Here is a 26,709-nt window from a genome sequence, read left to right as displayed (position 1 = left end):
TACGCTTTCAGTAAAAATTATTTATTTGCTCAAAAAACTCCCAGACGGAAAGATAAATAAATATCACTGTGAAAGTTCCAATTGAAAAGGAAACAACGTGCAAGTTTTAATGTTCGGCCATTTTAGCAATAAATCTTCGTACACAGTCTACGCATTCTCAAAATCACTCAGACACATGCATGTTATTTTTATTGCGTGAATTTTTGTTCGAAATTTTATTCAAAATTAAGAAAATCAAATAAACACTGTTGACATTGTCGCTAGGGGATGCTAAATAAATTTTTCTCGTATGTAGAGAGCACATAGAACTCAACGTAAAAAGGACAGTTACACGTAACAACAATTATACCATTATATTTGCTTCGCGCTCGATATTCCATCATTGGATTCATGGACATTATGTTTGTATTGATCTTACAAACTATGGTATATCAGTATTTACAAAGAGAAGTTTCGGCATAGTTTTTCGTGCCCAATCTAGATAAAAATTCGAAATTTTCCTTCTACAATGCCGACGACAGACAAAAAATTAATGCTTGTTCAGATAGACATAACAAATTTCTTGATATTGCAGTGTTATATGTACAAAATTCCTTATTGATATTTGGTTTTACTTTTAAGTAATTTACCGTTAGCCTTTACTGCTTAAAGAGATTACTTAAATTTTCAGTATGTATATATATATTATTTTTTATAATTAGATGCGTCAAAGTGAAAAAAAATGGAATGAACAAATGGAATATGACAAACTTTCAGTAGCATTTACAACCTGGCATTACCAGAGAAGCAGAAGTGAATGCGATTCATAAATGCACCTGATGTAAAATGCAGTATATCCTAGAGAACTGTCAAAATCATCTGAAACAGTCTACATGTTAAAAAACAATGTTCACAATGAGCGCTTGGTAATATTCCATTGGTACATTGAGTCTTCAAACTGTAATTTCAATGCTACACTGCATTACAGTATCTTTAACTCCTTTGTTAAAATGATTCATATATTTACATTTGTGTAATATAAAAATATTAACAAGAAACATATTATGGTCAAAGTTGCATAAACGATTTCTTAACTTGTTAACAATTTTTTCTCATTTTACAAATTAACTAACGTACGGTCAAAGTTTGGCAGTGTATTGTCCCTAACTATTTGTATTCTTATTAATTTGTTTACAATTTTTTACACAATTTTTTTTCAAAATTACGAGCTTTCGTTATTGATATAATTATAATTACAGTAAATTATCTCAAATATTACAATTAAAAAATTAAAGTAACCACAACTAAATCACCGTAATGTCTGAAAGTTAGCGCTAATTCAATTGATTGTTTTTAATTGAAAGTATAAATGAAAATTGAGTGTGAAAATGGCGAAAGCTAGTATTCAGATATTTTATCTTCTATCTATCTTTATGAAAATGTAACTATGACAGAGTTTCATTGCAATAATATACGAGTAGGTACTGTACTTTGTCGATCACTATATCGGAAGATATATATTATGTACATGCATCTTTCATTGCACGTAATTGATGCATTATAGTTTAGAATTTGGTAAACACGTTCCCATCAAGTGTTTACGTAGCCTTCTTGCAATGCTCCATTTAGTAGTAGAGCCGATGGAATGCAGTCGACCGATCTTTATTTAAACTTATAATTCTTAAGTTATTCCAACTATAATTCAGTTAAATCTATTGTAATACAATATTAGTCGATGAAAATTTTTCACAAATTATTGTTACCGTCAATGTTTAATTTAAGAAAAAATTATCCGTGATACGGAGGCGACATAAATTGAGCACTTCTTATATTCAACATTAATATCCAAAACAGTTTTCATGTTTGCACTTTGAATTTAAGTTGTCAACGATATTCAGTAATGATGGAAAAAAGTCTTTTTGTAATACAATTTATTTTATTAATCAATAAAGAATCAATCAACTTTCGTAATCGAGACTTTTACAGCCAAATGATGCAGAACCACATCACTCACAAATCTGCAAAATTGTAAAATCTTCGCATTTTTCCTTTTTGGCAAATTATTTAAGTATTGCTTACACTTACGAAACATCAATTATCAATTTCATAGATGGATTTGAATCAGAACTTGGAAAATTTTCTTATGCGCTTTCAATAAATAGGATTCCAATAAATTCATTATTTACGTTTGTAAGTAAAAATGTACTTGGCGCAAATTCACATATTGAGAACAATTATTATTTTCTGTAGATAAAATAAGCATCAATCGCTACTTAATTATGCGTAATGTTAAAAATTATCTAGATTAAAACTGACGAGTCCACGGTAATAATCGAATTATCATTGTTTTAAAACATATTTTTAAATTAACAAGACATTTTATTAATGTTTTAGTAAGTTTTTCAATTCAACGAAGGTGCGGAAGAATATTGTTCAAATATTTAAAAGACAATGATGATATAATCGTCGAGTATCTAGTCAGCGTTTTTTGGCACTTCAGTTACAAATGCAATTTTGAATTTGAATATCTGTAAATATAACAATTAAAATATAAATCCCATTCACAAAGAAAAAAACAAATAAGAGACAGCATAGTGGCCGATACGGAGCGTATCTTGCAAAATATCGAAGATCGGAACATCACAGTGTAGCTAAGATAGCTAAGAAACTTGTTCTTGGCATGACAAAGTTCTCGTTACTTACATGTCAATCGATTGTCTAATTTTGTAATAATACTCATATGTAATATACTCCACATATTTTTTGTATGCTTAATATCGCAACAACATGTATCGCCAAGATTTTTTTTCCTTCGTTCACAGACACACAAACAATATTAGCATGCTTGTAAAAAAGTGAAAAATGAAAGATTAATATAATTTATACATTTGTACTGTTTTCTTTAGAAGTTTGAGACTTATACAAAATTTTCAAACGAATGAAACAATTCACAGCGATTATCTAGCAATTATTTTAGTAAAAATGCTCTAGTTGATATGCAGCCACCGCATGTATGCTGCTAAATGTATAAATGGCCCGACATGGTAATTTTCTCTCGAATTTCAGTTAATTCAACGCAAATATAAATAAACCGATCTAAATTATAAAAAAAGTAACGACGCAAATTTTTATTCAAAAAATTTAAATGCACGCGACGTAGAACTCGCAAATCCATATATAAAAATCTTTGAAATAACTTCAAAGTTGAAAAACTTGTCTAAAATAAAATTTAAACCAAAAGAAATCGTCTTATACATTATAAAAAAAGGATGAAAGAAAGTAAACAAATGTTAATGTCGTAGAGCAATATTATTCTATCTGCACCGCATTTATTCTTATGTATGTAGAAAAATGTAGGCGTCGAAGTGTCGCCGCAAAAATTAGCTCTATAAAGTACACGCGCGTATTCCAAACCCCAACAATCTAACAACACATTCTCACACGCTAAGCACTCAACTGTCAGTGCTGTCAGTATCAAGTAGCGCAACATTTGAAACGATTCGGCGTATATTTTCATCTCCCGGAAAATATCGCGTCCCATTACCACGCGTGTCCCGCTTGCTTAAAACTAAGAAAGAAAAAGTAGAAGAATAAGTAGAAGATAAACGCGAGCGAGTGATGCACGTCCATTCAACGCAGATTACGGTGATTACAGTTCCAGCGCTCCTCTCTGTTCTGGCTGACGTCCTCGAGGGAGATGACCTCGGTACCAGGCGGTGATGAACTGGTGGCGTCGCTGGTCGGCGAGGTGACGCAGCTATCACTGACGCTCTTACTGCGCGACGGCGTCGGCTGCTCCTGCAACTTCTGTATCTTGAGCGACAGGCAGGGCTGCACGGGACTCTTGGCGCGTGCCGTGTGTAGCGGGCTCTCAGGGCTGGTACCACCGCTAGCGCCAGGACCGTAACCGAGAGAGTCGCTCGACAAAATCTTCGAGCTGGCGGCTAGCCTGGAGGCGCACGGCGAATACTTGGACAGGTTGAGTGAGATCTTGTTGTTGGCGTCGGCAGCCGCCGAGTCGGTGGACAGCGATGAGCGGCTCAACCTCTTGAGGTAGCTCTTGGCTTGGCGCTCGTGCGCCGCCGCCACTGCAGCCGCCGCGGACGCGGCCGTCTTCGAACCTAGGCCCAGTGAGGAACCGGGGTTTTTGGAGCTCTTGCAGCTGCCGCACCAGGTGAACTTGTTCTTGCTGGCCGGGTCCGAGCTGCTGGGAGGCTTCTTGGCGTTGCTGTTGTAGCTGGGCGTTGCCGGTTGCTCGCTGCTGTTACACTTCTTGCTCTTGACGCTGCTTTTGTTGATGACGCCGCAGTCACTGTCGGACAGGGAGCCTCGGCAGTTGTAGTCACTCTTTTTGGCCTTGGGCGCGACGGACCCTTCTTCCTCGGGAGACTGGGGCTTAGAGGGCAGTAAGGATTCCCTATAGCAGTTCTCGACTTGGATCTTTACCAGACTCTTGCTGCCTTCCTTGGTCGCTTTCTCTAACGTTCTTTGCCGGGAGCTTTGACATTTGATGCCGGTCAGCTTCGTACTTGGGCAGTCGAGACTGCGCTCTCTGCTGCGCTCCTCGCATGGAGAAACTTGCTTTTGGTTGTTGGCGGTGGCTACATTGACGGGACTTCTCTTGGATGACTCGTCGTAGTTGAGCTTCGTCCTCTCGCTTTTCTCCTTCTCTTTCGGAGACGTTATCTCAGTCCCTTTAGCCCTGAGGCGCTCCTCAGAAAAAAAGAATATCTCGTCTCCGACCTGCATAGGCACGTAATTTTTGTCCTTGACTGACGGCGACAATTGAGGTATCGATAGCTCCGAGCTGGGGCTGGATGTGGTTGAGCTTATGCTCGAGTCACTCGAGGTCGAGTGTTGTCGACGATTCTTTTGTTGAGACTGCTGTGTGTTAGACTGCTGCGTCGGTGCACCACCGCCACCGCATCCCTGACTTTGAGAGAGGCTCAGTCGACGTCAGTTCACCAGCTCGACGCTTACAAACTGCTTAAGTCGCTCCAGGTATTGATTGTACAACTCCACATCATTGTGCCCAGCACCCTAGAATTTTGTCAAAATTAAGAATGATTCACCAAACGGTAGTTACTTTATTTTTCATTTAAATATATTAGAAATCCAAAAGCACATCAAAAATGCATTAAAGGCCAAGAAACTTTTCATATTGTTCAGGTTAAATACTCTTTCCACAAAATGTATTACTTCAATTAAAGGAAATCAATGACACATGCAGAAGATTGCAACCCTGCTGTTTGAAATACTTATTGTTTTTAAAAGACTAGGACTAGAGTTAAAGTGCTTTGTATGCTGTCAAAGTCTCATCAGCTTAACTAATATCAAACTTTTTGCAAACTTTGAAAATGTATCTGTAAAGTATTAGTATCTCTAATTACCTCAACCCATAATGGTTCAACAGCTCTTGGACACCTCTTGTAGATGGCCAAGCCATGACTGAAATTTATCACTTCATCATCAGTCCCATGAATAACCAACACAGGTGAAGTAACTTTTGGTACTTTGTCTATGCTGGAATGTTTAAAATATTTTTGTTAATAATCAACTGTGTACAAATTGTAACAATCAGCAGTCATTGTAGTAAAGTAAGTCATTGTAGTAAAAGTAGAATCTTAGGTCAATTATTAATACACTTTTTCACATTATTTATTAAAGCAAATTGCGAGTGAAAATGAATGCTTGGAATTTCCACAAATGATTTCTACTAAATGATAAATCAACATACAATGAGGCTACATTCACAAAGTGAAAGAGTTAAGGAGATAGGGCGTAAAGCTTAGTTTTAATTGCATTTAATTACGTGTAAGGAAATATATATTGCAAAGCAAAGAAAAAGTGGCAGATTTTTCTCTAGTATGCTTATTTCTACTCTTAAGATTTGAATAAGTTGCAATATTTTTTTAGAGAACAAATTAATAAATTGAAATATATAAAAGCTAATTAAGATTGAAAGTATAATAATTCACTGTGATAGATCAATTATGTAACTAAAAATCAAGAAATATATAATTTGTAACGACTTACCTAGGAAAAGCATCAAAAAACCAAGTTCTTTTGGTGTTGGGAAATGCAACTCGCATACCAGACATCAAAGGTGAATGCAGTACCACAGCTCCTACTTCATATCTGGATGCAAGATCCACTGTGGGTACAGTACCAATGCTTTGTCCATATAAAATTATGTTTTCTGGACTTATTCCGTAACGAGTCCTGAGAGCATGCCAGGCAGCATCAATGTCAGCGTACAGATTCTTTTCAGATGGTTTGCCTCCAGACACTCCATATCCGGAATAGTCATAGCTGAATATATTGCAATTGATTTTGGAGCCAAGGCCTAGGTAAATGCTGGACATCTGACCGAGATCAACGGCGTTGGCATGAGAGAAGAGAATGGTGAACCTGGCAGTAGCAGAGCATCTGACAAAGAGACAGGCGATGCGGTTGCCTCTAGAGGTTCTCGCGTAAAAGCCCTCAACGGATTCCTTTTCCCTCTCTGTAAACTGCCATTCGGCTCTTTCGGACAAGGAGATGGTGTACTTAGAGCCCTCATCCTCGATCAAGGAATAGGTGGGTTCCGGTGGCAAGAAAGCCAGCTTCGCAGCAATTCTGGACGGGCAGGGAGGACAGCAGAAAAGGCAGCATAACTCGCTTAAGCTTAAGCCGTTCATCATTTTACGTTGAAACGTTGCCTCTTGTGATCGTTATTGCGTCTCGGCCGAGAACATAAGGAAGTAGAGAGAGCACCAAACAGGCAACGCGCACTTTTTTAATTTTTTTTTCTCTGCAATTCGCTTTTATCTCTGAACACACTGCGTCTTTCGGAAGGTTAGCAAACGGCTCGAAGAGTGGGTGGTGAGAAAGAATCTCTTGATGGAATGCGATCAGCCACCTTCTCTCCCGGCCCCACGACAACCCGACAACTCGAGTTACTGCCTCGGCATTGCTTTCCTCACTGCCTATTGTTTTCACACCACTGTATCTGTGCCTAAGTGAGCGTAAAAAATGATGTTATCCCTTAGTGTGAGTCAGCCATGATAGCTCATATAGGTATGTAAGTATTATTGCTACCGAAAGTTCCTTTCGCCGAGTTTTGCTTTCCTCTCCTCTCCTCACACCCTACTCTTACCTCGTATTCCCTTTTTTTTTTCAAGGAGTCTCAAACTGACTATTGCGATTGCTGCGATACCCCGAGAGGTTATGAGCAGGTCGTGGAATTAATCGCCTAAAATTTAATTTTTTTAGGTTTTTATAAATTAATCATCTCAATCGATTCTGCGTTACTCAATAAATAAAAAAGTCCTGACGTATTTTTTCGCACGCCGCCTATTTTTAGGACAAAATGCAAATTTAAATTTAGAGCTGAGCTTTGGCCTCATTTTTAAAAAGGACTGTTATGGAACATACATTAATTCTTAAGTAAATTTGATCAGTTCATGCGTTCCCGCGTTCAATATGAAATCATCCCCGAAGATAAAATCACTGAAAAGATAAGAGGTTCGTTAAATAATTAAAAATATTAAATATGATAGTATTAGTGACAAGGACGTCTATAACGAGTGACGCTCACGGTCACGACCGACCGAGTATTTCGAGTAGCAGTAGCCCTAGCCGGTTAAACACAACGTTAGATGGCGCGTAGTCTCCATAGTGCAGTTATGGTATAGTTTTGTTCCCGGACTTCAATTAATCTCTAGGCTAGTGACGCCGGTCGCGACAGCAGTTAAACTGATACTGAATGTAGTTTATAATTTGAGATACTAACTTTAGTTTACATTTGTATTAATGTTTAGTTTGACAATCAATTAATTAATTGTGAGTATAATACGATCGTAACACAGCTATCTTTAATTTTTGTACCTATTACTTTATTGTCATACTGCTAATTTCACCAAAATTGTATCAAGTATTTCAAGTAAAATATTATATTTCAGATAACCTAAAATACGTAATACATTGCTTTTATTTCCTTTTATGATTAATGATTATTATTTTATTCGGCTAGGTTGATTTAAAGAAGTGATTGAATGGTTAATATTTTTATTTCAACAGGAACAGTCAACATGCCGAAATATTACTGTGATTACTGTGACACATACTTAACACACGACTCTCCAAGTGTAAGAAAAACTCACTGTCAAGGACGTAAACACAAAGATAATGTCAAATATTTTTATCAAAAATGGATGGAAGAGCAAGCACAACACTTGATTGATGCAACAACGGCTGCTTTTAAAGCTGGAAAAATTGCATCAAATCCATTTGCTCCAAATAAGGGTGCTGCAATACCACCTCCACCAAATATAGGTGTTCCTTCACGACCTGGTGTACCACCACCAAACCAACCACCAGGCGAGTTATTTTTATATTTAGCATTCACTGCAAATAATTAATTAAGTTCTAATGGTAGTTAGATTACTGTTAGTTGAATAATTGTATAATGTTATCTTGAATCAATTAATGAATATAACTGTTCTAATATTTTATAGGAATGATGCCACCTCCAGGAATGCATCCTGGTGGTCCAATGGGACCTGGAGGACCTATGATGATGGGTCCACATGGACCTATGCCACCAATGATGGGTGTACGTCCTCCAATGATGGGTCCAATGGGACCTATGGGTCCTATGTTAGGACCAATGGGTCCAATGGGTCCTGTACGACCTCCAGGTCCACCTCCTCAAGGACCACAATCAACCAAGAAATAAATAGCAAGATTCTCTTAGCTTGATACCATTTTGAATTTAAGTGTAAATAAATAAATTCTTTTATTGTGTGTGATGGAGATATAGATGAATAAAAAAGCTTTCTATGTATAAGTAATACAAAATTTATAATGTTCTTTTCATTTCATCTACATTTTTACAGCTTTAAAAGTAAATAAAAGTAAAATTGTTTATTTATAGACATTTTTTACAACACCTAAATTATGTATGTCAACAATTTACAAACTTGCACAAAATTTTTTATAAATATTATCAGCGTCATTAGCATTATTCGGAGTTGTTCGATGCTTCTTTTTCTGTTTCTTTGTAATGGATTGTAATAATTTTAACCTTTCTTGGTGAAGTTTTTTTTTGAATTTCCTTACTTTGCTTGTGCTGAGATGAATTTCATCTTCCAATTCACGTCGTAACGCAACAATATCATCATGCAATTGAGGTGAGTTTAATTTTGATGCCTGTTCTAAACAATTCCTGGTATTTTTTATAAAATTTTTGAAATTTTGTAAAAGATCGGATTTACGCTTATGATCTTCAGCATGCATTGCTTGATAATATAAAAGATTTAATTTTTTATCAGTTTTTTGTTTTGATGATACTAATGTTTGATTTGGTGATTCTAAATTCAATTTGTAATTATTACTAACAAAATCTGCTGGTGTTTCTATTACACTATTTTGTACAATTGATAGTTCTTGAGATGTTGTTTCACTATTTGCCCTAGATAAACTTTCTTGAACAGGTTTCTCATTAGATTTATTTTGTATTTTGTCTGTTTCTTGTGGAAATATGAGTGAATTATTTAAAAGTTTATTTCTTCTCTCTACATTTTCCCTATATTTTTCGATGTAACTATCTAATTTTCTCAATTCATATGGAACAAATATATTATTATAGTAGTGCAAGTAAATAAAAAGCGATTTAAATGACACTAATCGTACACCAATAGCGTATTTATTATTTTTCTTAATTTTACGGCTGTAAAAAATTTGTTCAGTTCTCTTTTGCATTTTTAAAAATATTTTTCTCAATTGACCAAGTGATCCATCGGCAAAACCTTCTCTGTACAATAACATTACTAATTTTTGTTGCGATAAAACTAAGTCATTTAGTTTCAACCTGTTATGTGTTTCATTTTGAGTAGGATCACATTCAAATACCTCTTCACGCAATCGTCGTGTTTTTTCATATAGCATTGAAATATCTTCAGTCACATTTTTCATTTCAGTAAATTTAAGTGATAAATGTTCTATGATTGCATTTACATTTCTATTAGTATTTAGTAACATTTGAGATCTTTCATAATTACTACGACTTGAATATTGTTTTATAAGATTAGATAAAGATTCCATGTATTTTCGGGGACTTTTTATGTATAATAGTAACTGTTTATCTTTTTGTTCAAGACGAAATTCAGATGACAAATCATATCCAAAGCTTTGTAAAAAGTCTGTTAATTTTTTCCATTTTTCAACAGAACCTGGATTATTTTTATCTGGCACATTTAATTGTAATATAACATTTTTTATAGCATTTTTCTTTGACTTACGATCGCCACTTAATTTGATATTCATCTTACAAATATTAAAGATAATTTTATTATTGGTATTATTACCACTGAATGGGTCGTCGACGATACTTTGTACACTATTTTCATTTCTTCTGCCTGAGCGAGGAAAATTGGTCGTTACTGTATTGGATGTTCCCGAGTTGTGTTTTTTGTATGGATTATCTTGTATGTCATCTACTATTAATAGAGCATTTGAATTTGTAGTAACAGTATAGGTAGGGCCATTGTAATGAGTCACAAATGAGGGATTGGGGAAATGTTGCGACCAACGTAGCTTTTTACAAGCCAAGGAATCGTGACCTTGTTTCGTACAGTTGCAACAAAATAATTCATGTTTAGATTTCATCACATTTTTTACATTAAGAGGAATTTTTGGAGCCAAACTGTTTGTCTAAAAAAAAAAGAAAAAATTAACCATTTTTTATGTTGATTTTGCACTTGTACACATATTTAAAAAATTAATTACGGTATGATGATAACGGCGCCATAAATCTGGACAAGTATCAATTTTATGGCCTTGCGATCTACATCTAGTACAAAATAATTTTTCACAGAATGCACAAGTCGTTCTGTACATTGTTTGCTGTCTCCCACACTAAAAATGAATTAAATACATATAAAATTAGTCAAGATAATATTTATAACAAATTTTTTAGCGAGTTACAGTTAAACACTTAGTATGAGGACAATGAGTCGCAAAATGTCCATTTGCTCCACACATATGACAAATTGGTCCTTTGTTAGGTTCAGGGCAATTATTTAGCCTATGCCCATCTTTATGACATCTGGGACACGTCATTCCAAAATACCGTTTTTTTCTAGGCCCAGTGATTACTAAATCTTTATTTAGAATTGCCCACTTATTGGGATCAGCTGAAAATATATAATTAAGTATAAAATTATTAATTAGAACCGAAACTAATATTTGTAGATATCACAGATATGAGGCTTCTAAAATATTTTAAAAATTTAGCAGCACTATGAAAAATCTAAACATGAAAATACAAAAAGTAGAAAAATTTAATTTCAAAAATGGATACAATACAATACAACTACACTATTAAAAACAGGCATTTTACAAAAAGTTAGATTACTGAAATAAATTGTGATTGTGAAACAATTTTTGTGTTTTAGTTTTGTTTACTTTGTTTTTGTTTTTATTTATTATGTACTACCGTCTCATGTATAAATACCTATGTGCATCTTTATAAGTTTTGTTATGAAGCAAAAATTAAGTGAATCAAATTAAAAAAATGAAAATAAAAACTAAAATAGTAAACTAAAACTTACTTGACATATTACTTTTCATTCGATTCATATCAAAGTGTTCTCCTCCCCATGAATCATTATAAAATGATTTCATTTTTTCATTCATAGGTTGAAAAAAATATTCTGCTAACGAAATGTTTTTACTAGAAGACTTGGATATTGGCTTACTTTTCAAACTAGTACAAGTTTTTTCAATAGCTATAGAATTATTCGATGACATATTTTGAGAATGTTGAATATTACTTGAACTCGTGTCAGAATTTGTTTCAATGGGAATAAACTTTTGTTGATGCAGTTTTTTAATTTCATTAAGATTTGACACACCTTTTTGAACTTCAGTACAGTTAAGGATAAGACTATTGAAATCATCATTATCTGAGATAATTTCACACGTGTCTTGTGTTTCATTTAGAGTAGAATCTAAAGATATTTCGTGATCACTTTCAACTATAATTTCTTGAGAAATAACACTATCATTGAGAAAGTTATCTTTATCACTTTGATTTTCTTGTTCATTATCAGAATCTTCGACTTCTACAATGAGGGGTGCTGGTTTTGGTGGTACAGGAACTTCAAAAATTGATTCTTCACTGTCTGACATATCAGTTTTATCAGTATTTTTGAAACCAAACTCCCGGTCTTTCAGTTTTTTATCTGTTGCTACAATTGTATTATATTTTGAATTATCTTGAAAAGATTCATTAGAGGATTCAGAACTTATATTAATAATAGGTGAGTTAGATGAAATATCATTTTCTAGATTATTTTCGACTTGAGTCATATTTGAAGATTGCTCTATAATCTCAGTATCAGGTATAATATTACTTGTTCTTTTACTTTTGTCTTTTTTGAAAGTGTGATCTTTCTTTTTCTTCTTCCTTGATCTTCCTGTAAAGAAGATATTTATAAATTCTGGACTCAACAGTTTCATACTATTTTGTTCATTGCCCATTACATTTTTGTTATAAGGATTGACAAGTGCACAAGCATCACGGTGAAAAGTTTTCCCTTGATTTGATCGAAGTTCACTAAATGGTTCTTTAAAATGACTTGATTGTGATTCTTTTATATCATTTTGATTTGTATGTTTCTGTTTTTTACTGGATTTATTAACGTCATCCAAACATTTATTAGATGTCCTTTTCTTAGAATTAGGTGTGTTAATTATGTTACTCAAATTATTTATTTTATGAGTAGATACTGATTCCTTTAAAAAATTATTTGTACTTCGTGTATTGGATTCTTTAGTTGACTTTGTTGTTTTAGTATTAACTGAAGAATCATTTAACATAGTTAAATTTTTGTTACATGTAATATTATTGATACTCTTGTTTTGGGTTATATTTTTCTCATGCAATAAATCGTGATTATTACAATTGCTTTTATCAAAGTCATTAACTGCATTAGGGCACTGATTTTTAAATGCAGAATTATCTGTATTATTTTCTTCGCCTATTATTGTATTAGAATAATAAACTTCAGCATAAAGTCGTGCTTCAACATCACTGTCATGTTCATCGTCATAATTATGTTGAAAAATTTGATCCTGAAAATATGTCTATTATAGATGTTTAATAAAATTAAAAATAAAGCAAATATCAACGTTTTGCTCCAAAATTTTAACGGTATTCTTACAAATTTTATTATAAGAATTAAATTTAATAATAAGGAAAAAGTTGTGAAAAATGAAAGAGGTTAGAAAATGTAAAAAATTTACCTGGTCGTGATAGTCTTTAGGTTCCATTTTTTAGTATTTTTACGGCCACTTTATTAATGCTAGAATTCTTTTGGTTAATCAAAAATATTTTTAAAGAAACCTTAATAAATGCAGTAAATGTGTGATTGATTGCACATTTTTACCAAACACAATAATGATATAGTCAGTCATATAGTTCATATCATATATAGTGGTCGTCGGGTAGTCGCATTGGGGATAGGCCATTAATATGGCTTCGTGGCTGCAGAGCAGATGCTATACTCAATACTGACGCAGTAACGTTGACCAGTCGTCGCCCAGTAGTAATGCAGTGAGAAGAAAGTCTCGGCATGTTACATTGGTTACATTTAACATTGAACATAACCTTTTTTTGTCATTATAACAAATTATTAACTTTATTATCATACCCTTATCTTAAGAAAGAACATTCAACACGTGTTTTAAGTATTAAGGAGAAACGAAGTCATTAGAAGGCAATGAATTTGAAATTTTTTATTATTTTAACGTTAGTATTTCAATTTTTTGCCTATCAATTGAACATTTTTTAAATTATATTATACTTGCTTTCATAACATTTTTATTGTATCTCGCGCAATTAAAAAATTAAATTATTTGTTATTCTGACTAGAAAGATAATGACTATTATGGTAATAGCTAAGTAATACAGTATTTAATTTCAAGTAATTCTATTATCTCGTATATTATTTATAGATAACAATAAATATGAGCGATAGATCCAGTGACGTTGATATCAATGAAGCATTTGAGAATTTGCTGTTGGCAGAAAATTTATCTGAACAAGCAGCATATGAAGAAGGTTTTCAAACTGGCAAAAACCAATTAGTAGATGGATATCATCTTGGATATCACAGAGCCAGTTCTCTTGCAGCATTATTAGGATATTATTTTGGAGTATTGATATGTATTCAACATTTTTGCAAAGTTCCCAAAATTCTTGAAAAATCAAGAGCACTTATGCAGAAGATACAAATTTTCCCATTAGACAATAATAATACAGTTGATATTTTTGATGATTTTGATAATATAAAATTGAATTTTAAAAAGATTTGTTCCTTAGCCAAAATAGAAATTTCAAGTCCTGAATCGAACAAATTAGATTTTTAGAACATAGATTATACGACAATTGCAAAAATGTCTGAACAAGAAAAATATTTTATAAAAATAATTAGCGTTCTGGAGAAATATAAAAATCTAGTAGATTGTCATTTGGTTGATTTTTTCATAGATGATTTATGGAACAAATTTATGCCAGATGACTTGAAACATTACATTGAGGAAAATGGTCAGATTGTTATTAATGAATTTGAAATATACAATGATTTGTACCAAAATGAAAATTCTCAGCTTCAAAAGTTTTTAAAAACTATTAGTCTTCTGAGGCTAGAAAACTGTTCAGGTGTATGTCTTAGAAAAGATTTCATGAATAGATTGAACAACGTAAAAATTCCATTTTACCAATCTCCTGAACTTGAATTCATGAAAGTTAAGAAGTGGCATGAAGTTAGTATATATACAAAAGCAATAGTATGGCTTGTGGAAGAAACACCAAGCATTATTATTGATGCTGGAGCTGGCAAAGGATATTCTTCCTTACATTTATCAAACTATTATAACTTTCCAACAATAGCAATTGAGTGTTCTCAGATTAATCATAAAGGAGCGATTGCCCATCAAAAATTAGTAAATAAAAAAGTTAAACTATCAAGGTCTATGGTAGGAAGAAATATTCATTATAAATTTCCGCGATGTCTCGTTCAATTTTATGTTTGTAAATAATAAATTCCAGATAAACTACGTAGTAGAGCAGATAAATGAAACAACAAATTTCGTGCAGATAGCAACTAATTATTATCCTGATTTATATTCACAAAGTGAGCTTGCTCTGACTGCTTTGCACGCATGTGGGTCGCTGACTGATTTCTTAATAAAGTCATTCTTGGATGTTAGTGATATAAAAAGATTGTGCCTAGTTCCTTGTTGTTATCACTTGGCGTCACGATCACTTTCAAGTATCTACGAATTTTCAAAGAATTCGAGAATGCTAGCACAGCAGTCTGCTGATAGAATCAAGCGGAAGAATGAGCCGTTATCGCCTTCATTGTTTTATAGAGCTGTTCTCCAAGTTGTACTTCAATCTATTGGTAAGAACATGCATTGCCGTTACGAATGACTAATGTTTTCGATATTTAATATTTTACAAATTCTGACTAGGAATCAAAGAAGCTCGGATTGGCCGCGGAGCACCACTGGACAGTTTTATAATGTACGCCAAATGGGCTTTAACGAAGCTTGACTTGAAGGAGGTAAGCATTTTGCATTAATGATAATAAAGTATTGAAACAGTCGATTGATCAGTAATTTATCATTCTACAGCTTCCTTCGGATGAAATTCTTGAACAAATTTTCGACTCGTATAGAAGTTTTGAATGGAAATTTCAGGTTTTTCAATTATTAAGAATTGAACTGGCGCCAATCGTAGAGGCAGCAATTATTTTGGATAAAATAGTATTCATGCAAAAGCGAAATATTTGCAAGAAGTTGGAATTAATCCAGCTGTTTGATCCAATAACATCTCCGCGCAACTGGGCAATTGTCGCGACAAAGTAGGATAATTTTATAAGACTTGTACATACGCAGATAGTTAATGAGTATTGTTATAATATATTAATTGAATAAATATATTTCTCTAAAAACAAACCGATGAGTTTATACTAAGCTTTACGGGCAGAAAAAATCGACTAAAATATCGTTTGCAAGCTTGACATTCATCTGCGACGTGCTCGCGACAATTGCAATCGAGAGCGAGCGAACGTAGTGTAATCAAAAGTAGCTTGGGACATGACGTACAAAAAGTAGTGCAGGGAGCTTTGATTTCAGAGGTGTTTGATTTATTATCGAGCCCCGGGCATCATTGATAAATATCCTCGTAATCCACCGCGTGCGTCTCACCGGCAGTTTAGTTTCTCGACTCGTTATCAGCCGACTGTCGGGCGCAGATATACCGAGCTTTCTCGCTTTCGCTCACTTCAACGTTCCTAGGTAGGTACGTATTGTAAGTAAACGCTCGATATATAGGTATATATGACATTGTAAACGATACGAATTTCGTGGCGATCGGGAGATACATTTGCAAGGAAAATTTAAATCAGTGGAGTACTTGAGTAAATCACACGGGCGCAAGGTATATAAAGAGGCATTTTTTGAGCCGAACCGGCTTCAGTAACCGTCGAATCATCTGACCGAGCGTACTGTCTACCTGTCGACTTTCTCCAGTAATAAGTCCTACGCCTGACATCGCGGAAAAAACCCAAGTGTAATTAACGATCATCTATCTTATAACTTGACTTGCCTCCTCGAAACCGTGAGTGAATTGATGCATTTCCAAAGAATTGTCTGTCTGTCGTTTGAAATTGCTTCTGTTCTGCTGCGCTCGCGATCATTGGCATCCAAAACTTGTTCTCGAGAAACTTTATTGAATTGGGGCCAACGAACATTGAAATAATTGGACGTCGGGCCGTGCGTTGTTGCTGTAAACGAATCGATCATACACATAAGAGTCGACCTTTGGCCACTTTTTACCAATATTGAAAAGCTGGAAACCTTATTATATCGGAGTATTATTATGTACGTTCGAATCAAATTTTCGAAATTAATTAATGGAAGATATTGTATATTAATGATAATTTAGCATCAAATAAAACAAATTTTATTTCTGTCGTTACCGAATATCAATAATCTTGTCATATCGTTGAACAAAGGTGAGTTTTTAACGATTCATCATGTAATGCATACCTTTTTTATACATAGACAAATTTGCATTTGAAAGTCAAAGTAAGATTTGTAAGTGCATAGTGGTAGGCATATATGCTAGATATACACATCGGGGTGTTCGAGAAGCATGTACAGCTTTCCCTTATTCTATCCGAGACTACACTTTGGGTACGAGCCAGCGGCTCTAGGAGCATGCGCCCGGCAAGAGGTCTGTTCGGAGCGAGGAATAATTACTCATCTCTTACAGATTTGTGTCATTGATAATCTTTGGCTCATACTTTATTAATGATCAAAATTGAATTCACTATATAATCGATTTCTTATATTAACTTTGCGGAATAAGAGATGCGGATGTTTGAGTTTAATAATTGAGTCGATAACAGACTAATTTTTTAATATTGTTGGAAATATACGGTACATATTGTTGTATATTCAATAAACCAATACTCAAGCTTGTAATTTAATTATAGAAGGAGAGTTGGTATTCGACTGACTAACGCTACATTCATGATAAACAAGAGAGCGCAACGCTATTCAACTATTTAGAATTAATTAAAGAATCATACATTACACATATATAATCGACAAATGTTGAACACGTTTTGGCAGAGTATTCGTAGAATTATATATCGGCGTCTACGATGTACGTTAATATTTTATTCACTCATGCCAGCTTGAAACAATACTCGCGGCGCGCGTATTCATTCGATATCGTCGGACTGAGTACTCGATATTGCTCTACCTCTACAGTCGTGGCTCATCGATGCATGCAATGCGAAATTGTGCGTACACCGAAATTGTAAATACAGGTTGCGATCGGCGGGCGCGTAATGCTTTTTGAAACAAAATAACATTAGCGATGGGAAAAATTGATGTCGAGACGAACGAGCTTTCACCGAACGACGATGAATGTTCGACGAGCAGCGGTAATATTCGGAGAATCCATCGATTCATCGAGTGTGTACAAATGATCACGCGATAAACGGAAAGACCGCTCGGCCGCCACTACACCAATACGTGTTTTGCTCGAAGGCGTCGTCTCGTGCGTGCGCGCATTATCGCGCGACGTTATGTGAGCATTGCAACGCGTCAGTATCGCGGCGATAAGAGGCGCAGTTGTCAAGTCAAACCGAACGTCCAGCCGTTGTTGCAGCTCATCGACAGAGCATTGGCCGCAGCAGCAGCTGCAGCAGCTCCACTCTGATTCCCCGAGCGCTCCAACGATGTCAGCGGCACTGTCCCGAGTACCGACGCTGCAGCGAATGATCGCCGGTGCCTGCGGTAGATCGGCGGTCTGGCAGGCGGCCGCGTCCCGAGCGACCATCTCGTCGCAGGAGGTGTACGAGCGCGAGCACAAGTACGGCGCGCACAACTATCACCCGCTGGAGGTGGCGCTGAGCCGCGCCGAGGGCGTCTTCATGTGGGACTGCGAGGGCCGGCGCTATTACGACTTTCTGTCTGCCTACTCGGCCGTCAACCAGGGCCACTGCCACCCGCGCATCTACAGGGCCATGGTCGAGCAGGCGAAGCAGCTGACCCTCACCTCGCGCGCCTTCTACTCTGACGCACTCGGCGAGTTCGAGGAGTTCATCACCCGCCTCTTCAAGTCAGTCTTTCTGCACTTCTGTCGCCCCCTCCCCCGGTCTTCCCCGTAGCCAAGCTCATCTTCCTCCGCGTTCTTTCTCCGTCCAATCAAACGTGATCAATCTAATGATTCTATTGTCATAGTACCAAGAAACCGCGTCGAATTAACGAGACGCCGCGTTCCGATTTCGTTAAAGCGGCTCGTCCTGCATTGGGTGTATAGCGTTGTTGATGCCGAGGAGTCCGAGAACAACGAAATTCGGTTGACGGATGTTACTGATGGACTGACGAACGGGCGCGCAGGTACGACAAGTGGCTGCCGATGAACACGGGCGTGGAGGGCGGCGAGACGGCCTGCAAGCTGGCCCGGCGCTGGGGCTACGACGTGAAGGGCATCGAGCGCTACCAGGCCAAGATCGTCTTCGCCGAGGGCAACTTCTGGGGCAGGACCATGAGCGCCGTGTCGTCCTCGACCGACCCGTCGAGCTACGCCGGCTTCGGGCCGTTCATGCCCGGCTTCGAGGTGATCCCGTACGACGACTTGGCCGCCCTGGACAAGGCCACCTCGGACCCGCGCGTCTGCGCCTTCATGGTCGAGCCGATCCAGGGCGAGGCTGGAGTGGTGGTGCCGAAGGTACGCGCGCTCGCCTGGCCTCGCCAGTTTCGAGAGGCTAATCGAAGCTCCGGGCACGCAGGAGGGCTACCTGCGCGGGGTGCGCGAGGTCTGCACGAGGAACGGGGTGCTGTGGATCGCCGACGAGGTGCAGACAGGGCTGGCGCGCACGGGCAGGAGGCTGGCGGTCGACCACGAGGCCGCGCGGCCCGACATCCTGATCCTCGGCAAGGCGCTCTCGGGCGGCTTCTACCCGGTGTCCGGTGTGCTGGCCGACGACCCGGTTATGCTCACCATCAAGCCTGGCGAGCACGGCTCCACCTACGGCGGCAATCCGCTCGGCGCCCGCATCGCCATCGAGGCGCTCAAGGTCCTCGAGGAGGAGAGGCTCGCCGAGAACGCCGAGCGACTCGGTGAGCCGACCAACCGGCGCGCTGCCTCTCGCGCGACTCGCCGTTATTTTCCACGGCTCGCCAGCTAGCTACTCGTCTGTTTGTGTCTCGTCGAGTCGCGACTCGGCGTAGATAAAATGTTCGCACGAGCGCGTCGATAACGCCTGTTTCTCGCCGCTTTGCAGGCCGCATCCTGAGGAGCGAGCTGCAGAAGTTGCCCAGTGAAGTGGTTACGCTGGTCCGGGGCAAGGGCCTGCTCAACGCCATCGTCGTCAATGAGAAGGTCGACGCCATGGAGGTGTGCCGACAGATGAAGGACGAGGGCCTGCTGGCCAAGCCGACCCACGGCCACATCATTCGCCTGGCCCCACCTCTCGTCATAACCGAGCCCCAGATCCACGAGTGCGTCAGCATCATCAGCAAAGTTATATCCAGACAGAAGATTTGAGTTTCCTTAGTTATAACAATTGTCGTCACAGTCTCCAGCGGATCTGACTCGAAGCAACAGTCACTCCAAAGACTATGTAGGTCCTCTGTGTGGAGCATTCTTTCTACATACGGCATGTCATTGCTCTCGATATTTGTTGTTAAAAGTTCCTACTTTCAACTATGGTATACTCTAATAAAGTGTTTATCTCTCTCTCTTGCTTTTCTAAATGTTTTACATATTGCTATTTGTATATCCTTTCCCGACGTTATTGCATTTATTCGTACCCATTTAATTGTAAGCACAGGTGAGCTTAAATAGTCGTTTTAATGAGAATCATATATTTTCGAAAAATGCGTCTACCAGTTCAATCATTCTACAATCGCGATAGCTAGTTACCGTTTCGCAGCTCACCTACAGCAGCAAACACGTAATTATTTTCATCGCTTGACAATTAATTTTGCAGTCGGCAACAATGTCGTTGGACGGATCTGGCGGCTAAGCACAAAAGATAAAGGTTGTAAAAGGAAATACCAAGATAATTTCTCGCGAGTGAGCACATGCGAGCCGAGCAGATTAAAATGTTTATCACATTTGATTCCCGAGATATAATGGATGGAGCAAAAGAGAACTAGCACAGAGATAAGATATGAAGGTGAACGGAGTGAAGCCGAAACATCTTCATTAATTTATTCCATCTGTATTTGTCGCGAGCAGTATTTCGAGATTTTTATTTCATTCTATTTCTTATCGCATATCCGCTACGATATAACGGATTAAAGTCAAATGAAATTAAAATCCAACGTACGAATGTGGATTCGAACGAAACTGATGTAGTATTGATTTGCTTAATTGATTGAAATTCCTTTCTGTTCCGATCTTCGATATCGGAATAAACTGCCAATAAAAATTTGAAAAAATCCACAGTCTCTTGGCATCTCTTTCTCTCTGTGTACATGTTTTTTGTTTGTAGCGATCCGATGTCGCCGTGGATTTCGCCGTCGCACGAGAGAGAGAGAGAGAGAGAGAGAGAGAGAGAGAGAGAGAGAGAGAGAGAGAGAGAGAGAGAGAGAGAGAGAGAGAGAGAGAGAGAGAGAGAGAGAGAGCGAGCATAATCTTTGACATGAGCCTCGCTATCTTCATTATGAGCGATGAATTCGCTCGGCAAATGCGCGTTGCTTGTTGCCGCTCGGCTGGCGAACTGCTGGAGCGCAAATAAAGCCTCGCAAGCCTGTGGATCCAGAGCGGAGAGAAAGCGAGCGATACCGTCATTGATCCCACGCTAATGGCCGCGCCGTTTCCTCCTCCTCGACGCCGCGCGCGGCTATAAATGCCGCGCGCCTTCCCCAAAAGCTCGTCAAAAGGTCGCGCGAAGGCCCAACCCACCTCCGAAGGCGACAGCGGCACGACGAACAGCCCAGTAGCTGACACGCGCAGGAGCCGTCCAAGGCAGGGAGCTAGTCGGCCGGGGGCGATGAGCACGAGCGGGAGGCGGCTGCTGCAGCGGCTCTGCAGCCGCAGCCGCGAGGTGATCGAGCGCGACGAGCGCCGCGGCGGGCACCACTTCCGCACGCTGCCCGTGGTGCTGGCGCGCGCCGAAGGCGTGCACTGCTGGGACCTGGAGGGCCGGCGCTACGTGGATTTGCTGTCGGGCTTCGCGACCGTGAGTCAGGGCCACTCGCACCCGCGGCTCGTGGCGGCGATGCGCGAGCAGTGCGGCCGACTGGCGCACACCTCGCGCGCCTTCTACAGCGAGCCGCAGGGCGAACTGGGCGAGCTGCTGAGTCGCGTGACCGGTTACGACCGGTTCCTGCCGATGAACACGGGCGTGGAGGCCGGCGACACGGCGTTGAAGATCGCGCGCCGCTGGGCCTACCGCGCGAAGGGTGTGCCCGACGGCGAGGCGCTGGTGCTGTTCGCCGAGGGCAACTACTGGGGTCGTTCGCTCGCCGCGCTGTCCGCCTCCACCGACCGCAACTGCTACGCTCACTTCGGGCCCTACATGCGCGGCTACCAGCACGTGCCCTACGGCGACCTCGGCACCCTCGAGCAGCGCCTGCGCGACCAGCCTAACATCTGCGCTTTCATGGTCGAACCGATCCAGGGCGAGGCCGGTGTCAACGTGCCTCAGGTCTGCTCGCAGCTTGAACGCCGCCCGGCCGCGTACTCATGGCCTCGCCGGCGCTGTTGCAGGAGGGCTACCTGCGCGGGGTGCGCGAGCTCTGCACCAAGTACAACGTGCTCTTCATCGCCGACGAGGTGCAGACCGGCCTGGGCCGCACGGGCAAGCGCTTTGCCGTGGACCACGAGGGCGTGCGGCCCGACATGCTGATCCTCGGCAAGGCCCTCTCGGGCGGCATGTATCCGGTCTCCGGGGTCCTCGGCTCCGACGAGGTTTGCTTTCACCCTTACCCTTCTCCGCCGCTCGTCGACTGTAGCAGCTGCAATACGATCTACTTCTCGTTTAGTGCGAAAGTGCTGTTGGCAATTTTACCTCCGTTTTGGTAATGAAAATTATTTTATACTTGGTTCAGCGGTCGTAATTGCAAGTACTTCACTTTTCTCGAATCAATAAGACAAATATGCGTAGAGCTCGACGAGAGGAACTTACTGTAGTTCGCGTAATGAAGTAGACCAATCGTATTTTAAGAGGCCAGCATTAATGAGTAATCCAAGCAATTACTTCCTTGGTGTCTTGTGCAATACAATAAATTGCTTATGTTCAGATAATTTTGACTCTGGAAACTGGAGTTCACGGGAGCACCTTTGGAGGTAGTCCTCTGGGTCAACATGTCGCCGTTGAAGCGATAAAAGTTCTGGAGGAAGAAAAGCTCGCGGACAATGCGGCTAAAATGGGCGAAATTGTAAGGACAGAGCTGGAAAAAATACCCAAAGATATTGCGCTGGAATTTCGAGGAAAAGGCTTGCTGGCGGGTCTCAAACTCAATCCAGGTCAGTATATACTTTTTGTACTTTTTTTATTCAAAATAGGCAATATGACGGAGTACAAATTTACGTGCAAATACGTATTTACATTGAGTACAGATTTCGCAAACGGCTGGGATATTTGCGAGAAACTAATTATTAATGGATTACTGACAAGGCCAGCTCACAATTACATCATAAGGATTTCTCCGCCTCTCTGTATCAACGAAGAACAAATACGAGAGGCCATGCACATTATCACTTCGACTCTGTTAGAACATAAAAAGAAATAAATTAGTGTCTTCATTTAAATCTGACTCTTTTCATTTTTACTGTTTTAAACATGCATCATACAATAATGCTTCTTTAACTGTATCATCAAAAATGCATTTGTAAAGGTTCGACTTAAAAATAAAGTATCAGTCGTAAAAATAAAATGTACTACATCGATTCTGTATGTTTTTTCGAATGCCTTTTCAAACTAAAGGCTTGTGAGAACGTCTGATTACATTGATCGCACTTGTACATTTTTTTACCCGTATGTAAATTTGCGTGTCTTTTCAAATGACTCGACAATTTAAATCGCTTTCCGCACACTTTACACTGAAACTTTCTTATAGAGTTATGAGATAATTCGTGACTTTTAAGATGGCTTGACTGGGAGAAACCTTTGTCACAAATTGTACACTTGAAAGGCTTAACTTTCGTATGTATTCTCATATGTTCTACAAGATTACTCCTTTGATTGAAGGACTTGTCGCACAATTCGCATTTGTGTGATTTGAAAAGTCTATGAGAGCTCATATGAACTTTTAACGAATATTTTTGACTAAACAACTTATCACAAATGTCGCACTGAAATAGACCTTTACCAGTGTGAAATTTCGTGTGTTTCCTGTAACTCTTGACGCAATGAAATAGTTTCTTACATTCGGCACACTCGAACGTTACTTTCTTTTCTTGCGATTCAGGATTGTGCGTTTTCATGTGTTCATTCAAGTAGGATGGCCACGAAAATATCTTTTGACAAATGTTACATTTATGAATGTTGGTTTGCGTATGTAGTCGCGTATGGGCGGCTAATTTGCTTTTCGAAGAGTACGATTTGCTACAATGAGCACAGTTAAACAGTTTCTTTCTGTTGTGCGATGCTTGATGCATTTCTAATTTTGACTGCTGGCTAAATAATCGAGAGCAAACGTCACATTTGAATTTATTATTTCTAATAATTTCTGATATTAATGAGGTGGTAATATTTTTGTCCTGTGGGGGCACACTAGTACTAGTTATTTTTTCGGATTCATAGGAATCTTGTGCATAATTTAAGTTTTGAAATTGACTATTGCAAATTGAATTTACTTTATTATTTTCGATGGGTGGTTCAAGAGACTTTCCTTGTTGAATACTTATATTTGTATTTGAAATTTCTTCGACTTCAATATTTACTTCGTCGCTCGATAAATCAACGTTATCAGTATGATACGTAATGCTATGATATGCTAATTGAGCCTCATTATTAAATGTATAATTACAAATTGAACATTGTAAGGCACAAGATGTTCTAGAATTCATTGACTCATGACTCATAAAAGAGTTAAAATCATCTGTCCTAAGTATTGGATATGTTCTATCTGTAAAAATCTCATTATTAATAAAACTACTGTTATATCTACTCAAACTAAAATAAGTATTTGGAGATTCTATAATATGCATATGTTGAGGTGCATGCTCCTCTCTCTGATAAATAGGTGGATGAAATTGATTATGGATATAAAAATCTTGGTAATTAGAGTAAGTATGATAATCGGAAAGTCTTGATGAATTTTGTGGACACTGTAGAGGAGTGTAAACTTGATTCTGATGATAACTTTTGGAATAATTAGCATCAGCTTGATCCTTGGAAAGTTGAAGGGCAGCTTGCCTGAGGGCTTGATCGGCAGCTCGACACTGTTCTCTAAAAAGTAGAGCAGATTCTGCTCTTGTTACACATCTATCGCACATTTTTTCTGGTAACCCATCTCCTTGGGATACCTGTGGGAGATGTCCAATATTATTTAATCAAGAAATTTCTATAAACTAATAGGTCTTTAGGAAACGTCTTTACCTCTAAGTATGATAAAGACTGTAATTTGGCACCTAAAGATGATTCTGGAGGACCAATAAATAAACAAATCATTTTATCGTTATCTTCTCTTAAACATGTTCTACAAACTTTGCTAATGTTTTCACTATCAATTTTTTTCGTCACTATAAACATCTTGTATAAGACAGTTATTTTTAAGAATAGTTTTATTATTTATTGCCATTAAAAGTCAACAATTTAAGTTACTTTCTTATTTGCGCTTTCGAGGTTATGAATGGGTATATTTATATAGTTGCGTTAGCCGTTCGTTAGGGCTTACTTGGGGGGCTGAATCATAGAGACTATTGGGAAATAAGACACCATATATATAGAACATATGGCCGACATTAATGGTGAGAGTATATGTAAGCTTATGTAGGCTTACGGTATTTGAATTATTTAAATAAGTATCATGTAAGTATCTTTTAGGAAATTAGTCTACGAAGACATAAGTATATTTGACAGTGTTTTTACAAATTATCAAGTAGCTGTAATTAGAAATGCTATAAACGAACTTGGATGTAAAAAATTACCTTCTGGATATGACCTTTCAATGGAGGATTCATTTACTGAGCCAACAAAAACAAAGTAAATCAAATTAAAAATAAATTTTTTTCATTCACTATTAGTAATGCTACTGAACTATTATCCATAATAATTAATGTTAAGGAAAACTAAATGAATAATTAATCTCAATGTGCATTTAATAATGATATAAATCAGGATTAGGTTGCTGCAATTAATAATTACAATATTTATATCTTATATCTGATAATTTTTATTGTATTACAGATCAAAATTTACAAGAGGACAACATTTCTAACATTTCTAATAGTTTCTTTGGCTTCAACCCATAAACTTCTGTCTGATAAACAAGCATAATGCCATTGCTGAATCAAATCGTCTAAAGTAATAAGAATAGACATCTGTGAAAATAACAAATTTCTTAACGATGCCCTTAGTGACCTCAGAGGAGCGTTGATTATGTTTAACTGAGCTGGCCACAATCAAAGTTCTTCTCTTTCTTGAAAACAATCCGACATTGATTTACTGCAGATAAAGAAAAAAAAATTCTTTGCTATTGCAATCTGATAAAAAATCATGAATTTATAGTTATAAAAATAATATTACTTTATATCACAATTGTTTTCTGCATTTAAGTGGGTAGTTTTCCAAATCACCTGAATAGCTTTTAGCCAATCATCAGTCAAATTATGTATAGTCAATTTATTCGGAAGTAATTTTCCTGATGTATCATCTACAAGAATTTCATCAAAAATAAATTTAATAGAAGATGCAAATCTAATTTTGTAAATAAACATACGTTATAATTTGTAAATCTTTCGTCTTTATAAATGATTTTTTTCAACGCACACTTGTTTTTCCCTATAAAATCTTTGTATTCTTAAGGAAGGCTTTGTATTATCTACAGCCTTTTGCATTCGAGCCTGTATTTCTAAAATTATTTTCAATTGTAAAATCAGCAAACTTGACTACACCTTGCAATATACCTTCCCCGAAATCAAATAGTATTTGTTCATATAAATTCTATTGGTCTACCTATTATGTATTTTGCAATTTGATA

At 38.0% G+C, this 26,709-nt stretch overlaps 9 protein-coding genes and 1 long non-coding RNA gene across 16 annotated transcripts; 5 read left to right on the top strand and 5 right to left on the bottom strand.

Moving 5' to 3' along the window:
- Positions 1 to 9: 9 nt before the first annotated feature.
- On the bottom strand, positions 10 to 4,931 carry LOC131668996 (uncharacterized). The gene has a single exon (XM_058943528.1). It carries the CDS (start codon positions 4,726 to 4,728, stop codon positions 3,610 to 3,612), a length of 1,119 nt encoding a protein of 372 aa, XP_058799511.1. The 5' UTR covers positions 4,729 to 4,931; the 3' UTR covers positions 10 to 3,609.
- On the bottom strand, positions 4,880 to 6,668 carry LOC131668997 (alpha/beta hydrolase domain-containing protein 17B). The gene is made up of 3 exons (XM_058943529.1): positions 6,016 to 6,668; positions 5,370 to 5,502; positions 4,880 to 5,019 (listed from the first exon to the last, which is right to left on the bottom strand). The coding sequence occupies exons 1-3, from the start codon at positions 6,660 to 6,662 to the stop codon at positions 4,936 to 4,938; spliced, it is 864 nt and encodes a 287-aa protein (XP_058799512.1). The 5' UTR covers positions 6,663 to 6,668; the 3' UTR covers positions 4,880 to 4,935.
- Positions 6,669 to 7,657: 989 nt separating this feature from the next.
- Positions 7,658 to 8,811, top strand: LOC131668927 (U1 small nuclear ribonucleoprotein C). Of its 2 annotated transcripts, none has more exons than XM_058943421.1 (3): positions 7,658 to 7,803; positions 8,041 to 8,340; positions 8,478 to 8,811. In XM_058943421.1, the coding sequence occupies exons 2-3, from the start codon at positions 8,052 to 8,054 to the stop codon at positions 8,696 to 8,698; spliced, it is 510 nt and encodes a 169-aa protein (XP_058799404.1). In that variant the 5' UTR covers positions 7,658 to 7,803; positions 8,041 to 8,051; the 3' UTR covers positions 8,699 to 8,811. The 2 variants fall into 2 exon arrangements, with proteins under 2 accessions (XP_058799404.1, XP_058799405.1); XM_058943422.1 differs by lacking the exon at positions 7,658 to 7,803 and adding an exon at positions 7,805 to 7,936.
- Positions 8,812 to 8,837: 26 nt separating this feature from the next.
- LOC131668924 (uncharacterized) lies at positions 8,838 to 13,577 on the bottom strand. The gene is made up of 5 exons (XM_058943412.1): positions 13,270 to 13,577; positions 11,574 to 13,098; positions 10,948 to 11,156; positions 10,750 to 10,878; positions 8,838 to 10,674 (listed from the first exon to the last, which is right to left on the bottom strand). Exons 1-5 carry the CDS (start codon positions 13,294 to 13,296, stop codon positions 8,935 to 8,937), a joined length of 3,630 nt encoding a protein of 1,209 aa, XP_058799395.1. The 5' UTR covers positions 13,297 to 13,577; the 3' UTR covers positions 8,838 to 8,934.
- Positions 13,578 to 13,793: 216 nt separating this feature from the next.
- Positions 13,794 to 14,394, top strand: LOC131668929 (uncharacterized). The gene is made up of 2 exons (XM_058943423.1): positions 13,794 to 13,916; positions 13,981 to 14,394. The coding sequence occupies exons 1-2, from the start codon at positions 13,905 to 13,907 to the stop codon at positions 14,392 to 14,394; spliced, it is 426 nt and encodes a 141-aa protein (XP_058799406.1). The 5' UTR covers positions 13,794 to 13,904.
- Positions 14,395 to 14,421: 27 nt separating this feature from the next.
- LOC131668926 (probable methyltransferase-like protein 25) lies at positions 14,422 to 15,991 on the top strand. The gene is made up of 4 exons (XM_058943420.1): positions 14,422 to 15,003; positions 15,077 to 15,431; positions 15,502 to 15,593; positions 15,664 to 15,991. The coding sequence occupies exons 1-4, from the start codon at positions 14,422 to 14,424 to the stop codon at positions 15,895 to 15,897; spliced, it is 1,263 nt and encodes a 420-aa protein (XP_058799403.1). The 3' UTR covers positions 15,898 to 15,991.
- A 154-nt stretch (positions 15,992 to 16,145) lies between these two features.
- LOC131668925 (ornithine aminotransferase, mitochondrial-like) lies at positions 16,146 to 20,291 on the top strand. 6 transcript variants are annotated; one of them, XM_058943415.1, is made up of 5 exons: positions 16,146 to 16,329; positions 18,215 to 18,667; positions 18,949 to 19,279; positions 19,341 to 19,671; positions 19,836 to 20,291. In XM_058943415.1, exons 2-5 carry the CDS (start codon positions 18,285 to 18,287, stop codon positions 20,096 to 20,098), a joined length of 1,308 nt encoding a protein of 435 aa, XP_058799398.1. In that variant the 5' UTR covers positions 16,146 to 16,329; positions 18,215 to 18,284; the 3' UTR covers positions 20,099 to 20,291. The 6 variants fall into 6 exon arrangements, with proteins under 6 accessions (XP_058799398.1, XP_058799397.1, XP_058799399.1 ...); XM_058943414.1 differs by having other exon boundaries at positions 18,203 to 18,667; XM_058943416.1 differs by having other exon boundaries at positions 16,146 to 16,333.
- A 1,160-nt stretch (positions 20,292 to 21,451) lies between these two features.
- On the top strand, positions 21,452 to 23,427 carry LOC131668890 (ornithine aminotransferase, mitochondrial-like). Its single transcript, XM_058943362.1, has 4 exons — positions 21,452 to 22,208; positions 22,271 to 22,471; positions 22,804 to 23,029; positions 23,123 to 23,427. Exons 1-4 carry the CDS (start codon positions 21,552 to 21,554, stop codon positions 23,293 to 23,295), a joined length of 1,257 nt encoding a protein of 418 aa, XP_058799345.1. The 5' UTR covers positions 21,452 to 21,551; the 3' UTR covers positions 23,296 to 23,427.
- On the bottom strand, positions 23,309 to 25,403 carry LOC131668889 (zinc finger protein 28-like). The gene is made up of 2 exons (XM_058943361.1): positions 25,107 to 25,403; positions 23,309 to 25,033 (listed from the first exon to the last, which is right to left on the bottom strand). The coding sequence occupies exons 1-2, from the start codon at positions 25,257 to 25,259 to the stop codon at positions 23,444 to 23,446; spliced, it is 1,743 nt and encodes a 580-aa protein (XP_058799344.1). The 5' UTR covers positions 25,260 to 25,403; the 3' UTR covers positions 23,309 to 23,443.
- A 502-nt stretch (positions 25,404 to 25,905) lies between these two features.
- Positions 25,906 to 26,673, bottom strand: LOC131668999 (uncharacterized). Its single transcript, XR_009302332.1, has 3 exons — positions 26,449 to 26,673; positions 26,256 to 26,382; positions 25,906 to 26,174 (listed from the first exon to the last, which is right to left on the bottom strand). It is a non-coding gene; the product is annotated as an uncharacterized LOC131668999 (long non-coding RNA).
- Between the last annotated feature and the right edge of the window lie 36 nt (positions 26,674 to 26,709).

This window comes from Phymastichus coffea, unplaced genomic scaffold (assembly GCF_024137745.1).
Source record: "Phymastichus coffea isolate CEN01 unplaced genomic scaffold, Cenicafe_Pcof_1.1 PCOF00085, whole genome shotgun sequence".
Taxonomy (NCBI): Eukaryota; Metazoa; Arthropoda; class Insecta; order Hymenoptera; family Eulophidae; genus Phymastichus; species Phymastichus coffea.
Note: the sequence above shows the minus strand (reverse complement) of the source record. Positions and strands in the feature narration are given on the sequence as shown.

Excerpts from the sequence above, each read along its gene's own strand:
- LOC131668996 (XM_058943528.1), bottom strand. The coding sequence starts at position 4,728 with ATGCAGGTCGGAGACGAGATATTCTTTTTTTCTGAGGAGCGCCTCAGG.
- LOC131668997 (XM_058943529.1), bottom strand. The coding sequence starts at position 6,662 with ATGATGAACGGCTTAAGCTTAAGCGAGTTATGCTGCCTTTTCTGCTGT. Across the intron at positions 5,503-6,015 it reads TTTTTTGATGCTTTTCCTAG|CATAGACAAAGTACCAAAAG; the intron begins GTAAGTCGTTAC and ends TAAACATTCCAG. Across the intron at positions 5,020-5,369 it reads TTGAACCATTATGGGTTGAG|GGTGCTGGGCACAATGATGT; the intron begins GTAATTAGAGAT and ends ACAAAATTCTAG.
- LOC131668927 (XM_058943421.1), top strand. The coding sequence starts at position 8,052 with ATGCCGAAATATTACTGTGATTACTGTGACACATACTTAACACACGAC. Across the intron at positions 8,341-8,477 it reads ACCACCAAACCAACCACCAG|GAATGATGCCACCTCCAGGA; the intron begins GCGAGTTATTTT and ends AATATTTTATAG.
- LOC131668924 (XM_058943412.1), bottom strand. The coding sequence starts at position 13,296 with ATGGAACCTAAAGACTATCACGACCAG. Across the intron at positions 11,157-11,573 it reads AATGAAAAGTAATATGTCAA|CTGATCCCAATAAGTGGGCA; the intron begins GTAAGTTTTAGT and ends ATATATTTTCAG. Across the intron at positions 10,675-10,749 it reads GGCGCCGTTATCATCATACC|ACAAACAGTTTGGCTCCAAA; the intron begins GTAATTAATTTT and ends TTTTTTTTTTAG.
- LOC131668926 (XM_058943420.1), top strand. The coding sequence starts at position 14,422 with ATGTCTGAACAAGAAAAATATTTTATAAAAATAATTAGCGTTCTGGAG. Across the intron at positions 15,432-15,501 it reads AGTTGTACTTCAATCTATTG|GAATCAAAGAAGCTCGGATT; the intron begins GTAAGAACATGC and ends AATTCTGACTAG. Across the intron at positions 15,594-15,663 it reads CGAAGCTTGACTTGAAGGAG|CTTCCTTCGGATGAAATTCT; the intron begins GTAAGCATTTTG and ends ATCATTCTACAG.
- LOC131668925 (XM_058943415.1), top strand. The coding sequence starts at position 18,285 with ATGTCAGCGGCACTGTCCCGAGTACCGACGCTGCAGCGAATGATCGCC. Across the intron at positions 19,280-19,340 it reads CTGGAGTGGTGGTGCCGAAG|GAGGGCTACCTGCGCGGGGT; the intron begins GTACGCGCGCTC and ends CCGGGCACGCAG. Across the intron at positions 19,672-19,835 it reads CGAGAACGCCGAGCGACTCG|GCCGCATCCTGAGGAGCGAG; the intron begins GTGAGCCGACCA and ends GCCGCTTTGCAG.
- LOC131668890 (XM_058943362.1), top strand. The coding sequence starts at position 21,552 with ATGAGCACGAGCGGGAGGCGGCTGCTGCAGCGGCTCTGCAGCCGCAGC. Across the intron at positions 22,209-22,270 it reads CCGGTGTCAACGTGCCTCAG|GAGGGCTACCTGCGCGGGGT; the intron begins GTCTGCTCGCAG and ends GCGCTGTTGCAG. Across the intron at positions 22,472-22,803 it reads GGGTCCTCGGCTCCGACGAG|ATAATTTTGACTCTGGAAAC; the intron begins GTTTGCTTTCAC and ends GCTTATGTTCAG.
- LOC131668889 (XM_058943361.1), bottom strand. The coding sequence starts at position 25,259 with ATGTTTATAGTGACGAAAAAAATTGATAGTGAAAACATTAGCAAAGTT. Across the intron at positions 25,034-25,106 it reads AGTCTTTATCATACTTAGAG|GTATCCCAAGGAGATGGGTT; the intron begins GTAAAGACGTTT and ends CATCTCCCACAG.